Genomic DNA, 12,470 nt, shown 5'->3' with positions numbered 1-12,470 from the left:
AAGTGTTGCCGGGCTGTCAAGCTGCGTTTAGCAGATCTCGGTGGCTTTGCACGGTGGCAATGGAGAAACCTCAGGGACCTCATCCGGTTCGCTTGTATGTGTACGATCTCTCTCGCGGGTTAGCCCGGAGGCTTAGTCCCGTTATGCTCGGTAAGGTTGGAAAAACGTTTTTGTCCATGTGCGCAAAGGCGAATGCTGCGTTTGTTGATTATGAGGATGCGTAGATGCGCCGTTTTATGTTGTTCGAAGTAATCGGCCTAGCCTGCTCGCAGGGACCCCTACGCGATATTGCAGCAGAAGTGGTAAATTGGTTATCGAGCACCTACTGTCGTGCAACGTATGTGCGGGGCCGTGAAATATACACGCGATGAATGCTTCCTGAGCGTTCTGTGACCGGCTGGGGTCGGTAGGGTGACATTCTTGTGGGAGTGCCCTGGGCACTTGGGATGCTCTCTACCTATCCGGCGTATCTCTATATGCGCGACAGTTACAAATAAATATCAGACACCGACATTGGTAGGTAAGACGGGCGGGAACCGTTCTCCGTTCTGAAGGGAAAGCAATAACTCAATTTGAAATCATGCATTTTACTTATTGTTTGACTAAAAACGAATATTTCCCTCCTAAGACCTTGGGTGATATTATTCCCTGGCCCTCTAGGACAATGAAAGTAATTAACAATCCCTATTCTGACTAGACTACCCCCTCACCTTAAAACTGTAATCAAGGAGCTGCATTGATAACGGGCTCCTTCATGTCTGTCCATTTCCAATCACTGCTGCGGTCTCACAGCTGTGGTGTCGCTCGTGGTCTCGGATTGCCGCATATTTATAGGCGATACCGTCAAATTCTATAATATCTCATTATATTTTTTTTCTTCCCTAGGGAAACAATTAGAAGGAATCTGGTAAGTAAATTAAGTTGCATTTGTATCATATGTTTTATATTAAGAAAAAAAAATGCCAGCAAAGGAACACAAAAAAAGATTTACTAAATCTAATAAGCAAATATGATAATTGCTTTATTTTACCATGTTTTTTGATTTACAAAAATATGTAGTATATATCTGTAAAGTATACCACTGCTTCATCGATTGATGTCTTGGCACAATGAGCTTTCCATCCTTACACTCAGGGAGCTGGCACGTTGTATTGTGTTTACAGTTTACTTCACTAATCCTTGCATGTTCGAGTCGCCCAAAGAACACATTTTACATGTTAAAGACCCAGGGCCGGCCCTACCATGGAGCAGAGTGGGGCAATTATTTTATTATTTTTTTATTTTTTTTTAAAGCGGAGGAGAGAGAGGGCACCGAGTGGCTTTCGCTTACCAAGTTGTCAGTACCCGCTCGGCGCCCCTCTCTCTCTCTCTCCTCTGCGAGCCCTCTAGCTCGGTCTCGGTGCTGGCTTGTAATGCTGAGCGCCAGAAGATGACGTAATTTCCGGTGCTCAGCGTTACAAGCCGGTGCCAAGACTGAGCAGGGAGACTCGCCGCAGGACTGCTGAAAGGTAAGTACAAGGGGGGTAGATAATTAGGGGGGGGGGCATTTTAAACTTCGCCCAAGGCGGCATTATGTCTTAAAGTTTTTCACAAACCTTTAATTCATTTTGTTACAGGCACACCTCCATTATTGTGTTTGAGGAAGAATTCTTCTATGGCGGTGGTGGCATTACAAGCTGTGTACCTGTAAGTGCCAAATTGTCATATGGAAAGGTGTCACACGCCTGTCCAGGTCAGGTCTATATTCATACCAATATACGTATGTGCCTAGCCCTTTGTGCTTGCATGTGTTTTAGGGGGGCACAATGCTAGGTGAGCCAGACACTGTAGTGGATCTTGGGAATACAGAAGTGACCGAAGAAATCTTCTTGGAGTACTTATCCTCTCTTGGAGAATCTGGGTTCAGGTGAGATCTGGAGGAACTTTTTTATGTAAAACACTAATAACGGCAGCTGTTTTATAGAATGAGCCTAGAATAAAAATAGACGTGTCTGGTTTACACTTTTATGTAGTTCTCTTCTGCAATGCTCCAAGATTATTTGTGCTTTTTTTTGTATATGAAAACATTAACATACTAGATGATTAATCCAGTGAAGCTTTAACTGGCATAACACAAAGCCAATAAATACATTTTTCATTATGTACTGTTATTTATAAGTAATTCATGTTATTTATAAAGATATTAACAAGGAACTTTTTTATGATTTGAAAATTCAGAAAAATAAAGATAAATTAGTATCTTGAAACTACTGTATGCTAAGGTGGATGCATTACCTTATTTTCCCACAGTGGGGTGGCCTATAACCTGTTTGATCACAACTGCAACACGTTCAGCAATGAAGTAGCCCAATTTTTGACGGGGAAGAAAATCCCTTCATATATCACAGAGCTACCTTCTGAAGTCTTGTCCACGTAAGTACCTTCTCCTTTCCAGGTAGTAACTTAAGAGACTTGGCATTTATATTAGAGGTGTTAGAGGTGCTGCCTTAGCCCTGACCAAACTTATTGCCGGCTGAATAATGTTTGTGCTCCTCCAGCACGGATTTGTATTACTCGTAAAGAGAGGCTTGATTTCAGCTTTTTTTTCCAGAGAGCACTTAATATGCTCTGTTGAAAGAGCGCTTAATACGCTACAAAACTAACATAAAACAGAATTTGACGGCAATATAGTCTGGCCGTTTTTTTGATCTTGTCTTAGATTCATCGTATGTCTTCATTCTTGCGCTGTGGCAATTCTCCCCCACTATAGCGTTTCCTTGCCTAGGGTGGTAAGGGCAATTGGGATCTTGGGTATTCACCTTGACAGTTACGTAATTAAGAGGTAAATTCCGAGTCCCAGATTTACCTCTGTCCCAGAAAATGCTGTGGCCGTGTTAGTCTGCATTCCGCAGGAGGGTTCTGGGCAGCCTTTGGGCAAGTAAAAATGGCTGACTGACGCTCTTGGTATGGCCCTGGAAGGCAGGTGAGAGGAAGAACATTCAGAGTGTGTTTGAGGGGAGGGTTGATGTTGTCACGGTCGGGACTACTTGCCAAGCCATGACTGTGTGGAGGGTGTGGACATGAAGGGGTTAATAGCACCAGGCCTCTCGATTTACTAACGTCACCCCTTAACAAGGCATAAATGACACCAAATTAACCCCCAAATCCTGCCTGTATCTCCCCAGGTAATCTGCCACCACTTGCGATTTTGATACCGGATTCGTGAGATAATGGAATTAGAATATATATCTCTATCTATCTATATCTATCCTGTAGAACTTAATAACAATATGGTAACGTGATCCTCTCTTAGGGTCAGAGGCGTATGTACTGAAAATAGCGCCTATGGCAAGCACTGAAATTGCGCCCCTGTCCAAATATCTAAAACAGGCATAGATCAACACATAAACCCAGATCAATTGAAATTCACTTGTGATCTCAGCACTGAAGATCTATATCAAATAAACAGAATCAGACATACAAATCCTATATTTGCAGGTATACAATAATAATATATGAAACGTTGCATCGCAGGTATAGATCAAATAAATACATGGAAACAGCATTGCAGGTATTAATCAACTGAATAAGACATTAAACCTGTATTTGCAGGTATACATAAATAATGTATGGAAACATAGCATAGCAGATATGGATCTACAGAATAACACAAAAACCCAGCTTTGCAGGTATAGATCAATTGGAATTCACATAAAAACACGGCATTAAAGGTATATTTAAAACCCCCTAAATTACAGGCTGCACACCCCAAAGCAGGCCCAGATTGACTTAGGCCCCTACCTTAAAAAAGGCACAGTCAGGACCGGACTGACTGGGCCTATGCGGCCTCTACGGCCGCATTAATGCAGGGCATAAGGGGCAACTGCGACCGGGCCGGGCAGTCCCCATCAGGGCCAGCCTTAGGGGTGTGCTGCCGCACAGGGCTTAAATTAAAACATCGGGGGGGGGGGGGGGTATTTATTTTTTTACTTTATTTCACATCCTCCATGTTACTTTTTTTTTTTTTTTTAAACTTTATTTAACATGGAGGATTTTAAATAAAGTTAAAAAAAAAACAAAACCCCCCGATGTTTTAATGTAAGCCCTGTGCGGCCACACACCCCTAAGGGTGGCCCTGATGGGGGCTGCCCGGCCCCCTAGAGTGGCGGGCCCGGTCACAGTTGCTGCTTACTCCGGTAAGAAGTTTGAGGGAGGGGGTGCAGTGAGAGGGGGTACATAGTGATAAGGGGGAACATAGTAAGAAGGGGAGGGGGAGAGGGGGTAGTGTGAATGTGTACAAGAATGAATGAATAAATGTGTGGATGAATTGTGTGACTGCGTATGAAAATTAATTAATTCATGTGTGAATGATTTGTGAGACTGCATTTATGAATATGTGTTAATGATTTGTGTGAATGAGCAAGTGTTTGTGTCTATCATGAATGTTTAAGTGATTTGGGGAAATGCAAAGATGGTACATGAAGGGTGGGCTTTAACAATAAATAAATAAAAATGGGCTGCTCAGTCTTAAATGCCCGGGCCTATTTTTTGTCCCAGTCCGGGCCTGTCCCAAAGCCAGCCCTGGCATCCACACTGCCCATATACAACCTGACCAGCACCCAGATAACACACATAAGATTTGCCATCTTTGTCCCCAAATAGCCTTTGTCCCCAAACAGTCCGGCCTGTGCCATCTTTGTCCCATATACACCCTGCCTGTGCCATCTTGGTCCCCAAGACTCAAACCTCCTGCTAGTGCCATCTTTGCCCTTCCACAATTATACATCTATGATACACACAAACACTTTTAAAGTCACTCACTAATTCACCTTTATTCAGACAATTGATCCACACATTAACTCATGCTCTCCCTCATTCAGACAATTCATCCCCATATTAACTCATGCTCTCCCTCATTCAGACAACTCATGCTCTCCCTCATTCACTCAATGCATCCACACATTAATTCACACTCTTTACTTATATCTACCCCCTCTCCCTCCCCCTACTCACTATCTACCCTCTCCTCCTTTGTAGTTCTCTCACCTTGAGGTCCAGCGACGGGAGCACGAGGCTTCTGTCTTCCTGCACTGCTGCGGAATATTTCGACGCTCAGCAGTGGGCACCAGCAAGCGGCTTTTAAACGCTGTCTGTTTTTTTTTTTCTTTTGTTTTTTTTGATGCGGGGGAGACCGCATCAAAAAAAAGACGGCGTTTAAAAGCGGCTCACTGGCGCCCCCCCTTTCAAATGGCGCCTATGGCACGAGCCATAATAACAAAAAGACAAACATTACACAGTGCCACAATTAAAAAAACAGGACATACAAAAGAAAAATAAAGCCGCAAACAGTTCTTAAAAACAATGGGACTTAAACACAGGACCCTCGCTCACGAGTTTCTCCAATAAGTAGGCCTGTGGGAACTCCTTAAGTCCAGATGTTTTCTTATGATTATCAGAGTATATCATGGAGTTCTGCTTTGAGGTCGCTGCATTGCCTCTAAATCAGACTCTTTTGCAAGAAAAGCCCCTCTGATCACATGGCCAATTATGACACCTTCCCCAAGAATTGGTTCCCATCTTCGATGTGCCAATAAGTTATGGTGGGCTAAAGGTGATGGAAACACCTCCACTTAAGATAGGAATGGAATTCCTATAACTCAGGGTCCTTATCTGTTAGGCCATGAATCACCACAGGGGTACTTTGGGAAGATGACACCTCTTGCCAGAACAAATACAGAGGGCATGCACAAAGAAACACATTTAAATCAACATCAGATTAACTCATGGAATGCTTAAACAAAAAAACTAACCACCTCTGCTGGGTTACCCTTCCTTGCATCCACTACATCATATGAGTTAATCATGACAGATGTGTTGTGCATTCTTAGGGTAATCTGTGGGAGGAAGGTTCGAGGCTGTGCTTGTACTGGAGATTTGTAGACTGAGGAAGACCATCAAGTCAGTGCACATTTTGTGGAAAGATGGTGATCGGCTCTGTCTGGAACACTACAGCTATTAACAGATTTTGCAGGCCTGTTTTTCTGTGTGGGGGGGGGTCCAAAACGCATACACACTGTCTGCTAGTTACAGGGTTTTCACCTCCCTTTTTTTTCTTCCACCTTTGCTCTTATCTCTGATCCTTTGTTCTTCACTTTCTCTCTTTCTCCTGTCTTGTCACTCCTTTCTCTCTCCTATCATTTTTAACCTTTCTTCACTTTGTCTCCTCTCCTTTTATCTCTATTCTTCCTTTCTCTCTTCCCTCTCTTTATTCTCTTTTCTTCCTTGTCTTTCTCTCTCATTTCCCTTCTGTGTACTACACCAAACATTTTAGCTATCGTGGCCACAACCTGATCAAAGATATCCCAGGAAAAACCTCTCAATGAGTGTCCATTAAACAACTTGGCAAAAGGGGCCAACCCTACACCAAGATGGGTTGCAGCTCACTAGGCCAGTTGGGAAGATTTCACTAGAGAGGTCTGTGTTAAATGGACACTGGCCCATCTAGTAGTACCCCTTGGAACTGTCACCTTTGGATGCAGAGGGTGTTGGGATATAAAGTCATGTTCTGGTGCTCAGCACACAGATTTTTCTTATCTATCTTTTCCTCCTATCATTCTGCTTTCCTTACTCCTTTAGATACCACTTCTTTTTGTTTGCCTTATTAACCCCCCCCCCCAAAAATGACGTAACCCAATGTGCATGATGATGGGGCAAAACCTCTGCCAGCCAGCCTGTGGTTAGAGCGATGTGTATGTTTTTGTATAGGTTTCTACCCAGCTATCCACAAGCATGTAGTTTTTTTTTTCTTCATTTTGACATATACCTAGGTTTTTTATGTTTTGGGTTTTTTTATATATATATATATATGTGTGTGTGTTTCTATTCTGTCTGTATCTGTGTTCTCACATTTTACATACAAGTACATATAATGGCCTTGATGTCGGATGCAATAAAGAAGCTGTTCATTTCATTGTTTCCTAGTTCCTTGTTTAAGATCACAAAAATGGGTCGGTCAGAAAGACTTAGGTAGCTGATTGAATGTTTTGGTCTTGACAGATTATGAGTGAGGGGGGGCAATTAGGAACTGAAGGTGGGAAGCACTTTCTGAAGTATTCCTTTGCACTTATCTGGAGAAAATTGTGTTTCATTATGCTATCTTGCGTTTTAATCTAGATAATTTCTACTTCTCTATCGTTCTAGCCCATTTGGACAAATCCTCCGTCCTATCTTGGATTCTGTTCAAATCCAGCCACCCGGAGGGAACAATTTTAACAGACATAATGGACCAAGCTAACTGGGCTGAAGCCTCCAATTCAGCATGGCTGTTGCCCTGCTTTTTAACCTAACCTATTTTCTGTTGCTAACCATAACTGTTAATTATTTAATTCCGTTACAAGAAGATCACACCGTATGGGGCCATATTGACAACATTCATATTTTTATATTTCATAATATTCAAAAGGTTTTGAGTCTCAATTTTATGTAAAACTGCATGTTCTTTAAAATGTATTTGTTAAATACACTACACTTAAAATGGTTTTATTTTTTGCTTGAACCAAGCAAAGTTTTTGAGGCATAAGCCTAGAGTTACTTGGTAAAACGTAAGGGGCAGAAAGATCCAAAAATCTTTTTGTCCCGTTGTCACCACCGGTAATCAAGCATAGACTGCCACTATTTGTATGGGTGCTGCACGAGGCAACGAGGCATGGGTTAATAGTACCCCTACCCATACATGCCTGTGTGTTATTTTCTGATATACCCTACCTGATTAGCTCATTGGCTGCACATCTTATTCCTACCTATTTTCAACTTTTTTTATGTTTTAAAAGCGCACAGGGCATGCCTTTGACATTAGAAACTCCTAGAATGTAAATGTGCCTTTACATAAGGTATGCATTTAACGCCGATGTATAATATACACCAACATATCTCATACTGTTGCGCCTCTGTGCATTACATGGTTTAAATTTTCATTCTTAACATACCCATCTACCTTGTAATAAAAAAAATGGATAGATTTGCTCTACATGTTATGGCTGGGAGTACTTCTAAATCCATCCACCCATTGTTGCAACAAGTGGTAGTACTGATAACAGAATGTGATCATTACTGGTTTCCATGGCTCCTCTATCTATGTGAGACGTTCATTAAAAGCCAAAAATGACCCTTGTCCCCTACAGACCCATGATAAATGTCCAGAATGTACCACTGCTGATGTGCAAGGGGGGTTGCTAGAGATTAAACATTTGCCGCATTTCAAAACAACGCTCTTAACAGTTCAAGTTCTTGGAAAGATCTGATTAAGCTTGGCGCACATATCTTCCATTGATTGTATTAAGGCTGCCTGCACTTTGAATTTCCTTTCAGAATATTTCTGTCACTTCTGATGCAATGTTGAAAGCATCAACCGCCATTTGTTTGTTTTGGGATTGTAACGCTATTGATCTGTTTCTCTCAAACAGAACATTATTGATTTTTGTCCAAGTACGCAGGTTTAACACATTATTTTGCACTTTGCCATATATACCGTATTTGCTCGATTATAAGACGAGGTTTTTTCCAGAGCAAATGCTCTGAAAAATACCCCTCGTCTTATAATCAGGGTCGTCTTATAATCAGACCTCAAATAGGTCTGATTATGAGACTAAGATCCAGATCCCCCGCAGCGATGCAGGGGACCTGGATCCTCCTGTGTTATGCCCCCCCCCCCAACTTACCGGTGCGATACAATCGCGTAGAGCTCTACACGCTTCCCGGACTAAGCACTGGGGACTCGGAAGCACCGGTAAGTTGGGGGGGGGGGCATAACACAGGAGGATGCAGAGGACCTGGATCCTCCTGTGTTATGCCCCCCCCCCTCCAACTTACCGGTGCTTCTGAGTCCCCGGTGCTTAGTCCAGGCAGCGTATATAGCTCTACGCGATTCGCGTGGAGCTCTACATGCTGCCCGGACTAAGCACCGGGGGCTCAGATGCAGGGGACCTGGATCCTCCTGTGTTATGCGCCCCCCAACTCAGAAGCACCGGTAAGTTTGGAGGAGGGAGGGGGAGTGTTAAATGGGGGGTGTAAGGCATTTCTGGAGGCAGAGTGCCCTGTGAAATGCCTTTTAACCCCTTCAATGCCACTGCCTCCTGAAATGCCTTTTACCTCCCTATATGCCACTCTGCCCCATAATATGCCTTTTAACCCCCTAAATGCCAGTGGCATATAGGGGTATAAGGCATTTCTGGAGGCAGAGTGGCACATAGGGGGTTAAAAGGCGTATCATGGGGCACAGTGGCATTTAGACGGTTAAAAGGCATATCATGGGGCACAGTGGCATATATGGGGTATAAGGCATTTCTGTGGCAGAGTGGGGGGAAAAAAAGGAAATAAAAACAAAATATTTTTCTCAATCATAGCTTTTATTAACAAACAATTGTTCACATAGTTTACATGAACTAACATTTACTGGTAACTTTTTTCCTATAGGGTCGTCTTATATTCAGGCTTTTTCTTTTTTTTCATATTCAGATTTTGGGGGGGTCATCTTATAATCAGGGTCGTCTTATAATCGAGCAAATACGGTAATATTAGTGCCAGTCCTCACTTTCTACAATGGCCCACAGCATAGTTTTGCTGTGTATTAGAAGATTAAATACAGGCAGTACTAACTTTACATTGACTCAACCTACAGCATTTTCTACTTGCCGTATAACTTCAATTTAGTATTGATATGAAGTAAAAAATCTTATTGCCTTCTCATTATTGTTTTGTTTTTACCGTCCTGTGATCCTTACATTTCTTCTCATTGTGTTAGAGGTGCTTTGTAAAATACATAATATACAATGATGACATGTTTAACTATGTTCTGTACTGTTCAGTGTACTGTATCTTGTTAATGTTTTTAATATAGTTGATGAAAGACTATGTAGACCAATTGTTATCTGGGTACTGTGTATCTGACCTTAGATCAGGATCATAGTCCTATCTCTATCTGTATGTAAACATCTTAAAACAACTTTTCTGGAACCTCAACTTAAAATAAAAAACATCCTATGTCCATCCTGGTTAGAAATGATGCATAGAGGGTGGAACTTTGTAAAATTCATATACTTTATTCATGCAAGTGTGTGCATTTTCAATAGTGCTAGGCAGGAGCTTGTGTAATTCATAGTCGTCAAATTTTAGATATCCTATTTGTCACTTTTGGTCTCCATGGTTAATAAGAGGCTATTCCTGTCAGCTGCAAAACCATGCCAAAAACACAAAACACACTGCTCTAGGCAAACCAGACAGGCTTCTTAACACTACGTAGCAGCGAAACAAAAAACATGTTTGGGGTTTTTTCCACTAAAGGTATTTCTTACGATTGGTTATGAGTGGATGAAACTGTCCCAATGCATAATCCACCTATACTCTAATTAGGGTGACCATGTGTCCTTATTTGCCCAGAACAGTCCCATCAGTCTTGTGTGATCTGATTCTGGGACAATGACTTGGATTGAAAAGTAGCCGGTCGCACTGCTGGGTTTAACTTCCCCAGGCACACATTTGATGTGTCCTATTTGAGAGGAATTTTGTTGGGGGATGGTATAGAGGTGGGACCACCCTTCTACCTTAGCTCACCCTTTGGCTATCTCTCTTGTCTCAGCTTCAGTGCATTGTGATGTGGCCATGTGGTAACTGTGATAAACCTTGTACAGATCTCTATCTCACACTGACCCCCATGGGGGGGGCAGTTGTCCATCAGGGGTGGGCTGGCAAAGGGGCAAGTGAATAGCTGCCCTCTGGGCAAGCCTGATTTAATGAGTTGGAGTCGCTACCAGCTACGTTTGTGTTTGTTTTTTTTTGTTGTTTTTTTATACATATATATATATATATATTAAAGCGATTGTACAAATAACCACCATGATAAATGACTGCACATTAAGACTGGATCCTTTTTCTGCACCTTTTATGACTTTTCTATATACTCTTTCTGAAAATGTGTTTGGAGCAGGACTGGAGAATACTCTCTGCTAAGCTGTCGCTGTCTCACATGCCAATGCTTATCAGCCTGTATCTGCTGCTACTGACAAGTTAAAATGGCGTCAGCACCCTTACATATCTAATGCTTGTTCCTTAGTAAATGCTGATTGGACAGGGTGAAAAAAGTAAAGAAAAACTCCCAAAAACATGGACCCATCAACCACAGTCATAACCATCATTGAGACCACCCCCCTGTTTTGTTTTTTGGCTATTCCTACCTATCTCTCCTATACACAGTCCCTCTTACCATACCTCCTCGATGTACCTGGGAACTCTGGGTCGCGGGGTCTTCACACGCCCCGCCCATTTTCCCTTTAAATGGGGGTGTTTCCAACCAACGTCAGTGGGCAGTCCTGGCCTCGTCCCGCAAGGGAAGGCTCCGGGTAGCCGGAGCCCAGAAGTTCCCAGGTATGCTCATCAAGAAGAGCCAAACCAGCTTGCAATGGCACTGGCTACGTGTAGCGATGAATTTCAGCACTTTTGCAAGTCGTTTTCGTCTGTTTTCATCAGAGATCGCTCTCTTTTAACAAAAAAAAAAAAGTGAAAACAAATGAACAAGTCAAATGTATTTAAAATAGTATAAGTGATGAGATGGGCGGATTTGCAAGCATTTGATTTATCTTTGTATGCAATTTAAGGGTTATTGAACACTGAGATGGCGAGTCAGGTTGCAAGCAAAATTTGCTAAGATATAAGTATTCAATTATTTAGTGAGTTGCTCTTTTTCCCCCCAGCAGCAACTTGACTGCTACCAACTTAAAACCCTATTCTCTCTTCTTAATACAAAACTAGACCGCCCGATCCTACAAAACATTTACAAGGTCTTGTTTATTTTCTCCTTTACTATTTCTGTGACCTTTGTGTACATCAGAGAAAAGCAACATTTGTCTCAAATTTCATTTTTCCACCTTTGGGAGGAGTCATATTCAGTGTATCCTCAAAGAGATGTCTTGGTGAGATGCTGCAGTAAGGTGAAACCTGAATGTTGGTGAAGTGAGGCAAGTAAACATAAACAACGCTTCTATCCCCCTCTGGCACTCTGTGTTAACGGTCTGATCGCTTATTTAGTCTTCATGTTTTCAGTGTATATATATAATCCTCACTTCTACTTTAAGGCTGTTTCAAATAACTGCTTCTTTTTCTATGAGGCAGATCGTTGATGGATTTCTTCCTCTTTCCATCTCCGAATCATGAGTCCATGTGCTCTCTATGTAGCAGCCGGTATTATCTGCATGTGTGTAATGTGCCTGAAAGGTCAGATAGGTCAGAGTTCTGTCTGCACAGTGACCTTCAACCTAGTTGGCCATGTGTGGCTGTAACATGCACGCAGGAAGGGATCTATGATACGTGCACAGTGTCTTGTTTACCAGAACCAGCTGACCTGGCTGCAACCGTGTGATTGGCTAGAGAAACAGCACACCTCCCTCCTCTGTACCAGCCTCCTATACGCCCAATTTCCATTCATTGCACATGCAGCAGCC

General features: G+C 42.4%; 1 protein-coding gene across 1 annotated transcript; it reads left to right on the top strand.

Annotated features, from left to right (window-relative positions):
* Window positions 1-59: 59 nt before the first annotated feature.
* LOC149284397 (desumoylating isopeptidase 1) lies at window positions 60-7,273 on the top strand. The gene is made up of 6 exons (XM_089496846.1): window positions 60-150; window positions 886-907; window positions 1,617-1,686; window positions 1,797-1,906; window positions 2,290-2,412; window positions 7,180-7,273. The coding sequence occupies exons 1-6, from the start codon at window positions 60-62 to the stop codon at window positions 7,271-7,273; spliced, it is 510 nt and encodes a 169-aa protein (XP_089352972.1).
* Window positions 7,274-12,470: the final 5,197 nt, after the last annotated feature.

This window comes from Sceloporus occidentalis, unplaced genomic scaffold (assembly GCF_023333645.1).
Source record: "Sceloporus occidentalis isolate IW3139 unplaced genomic scaffold, rSceOcc1.0.p SCAF_94, whole genome shotgun sequence".
NCBI lineage: Eukaryota > Metazoa > Chordata > Lepidosauria > Squamata > Phrynosomatidae > Sceloporus > Sceloporus occidentalis.
Note: the sequence above shows the minus strand (reverse complement) of the source record. Positions and strands in the feature narration are given on the sequence as shown.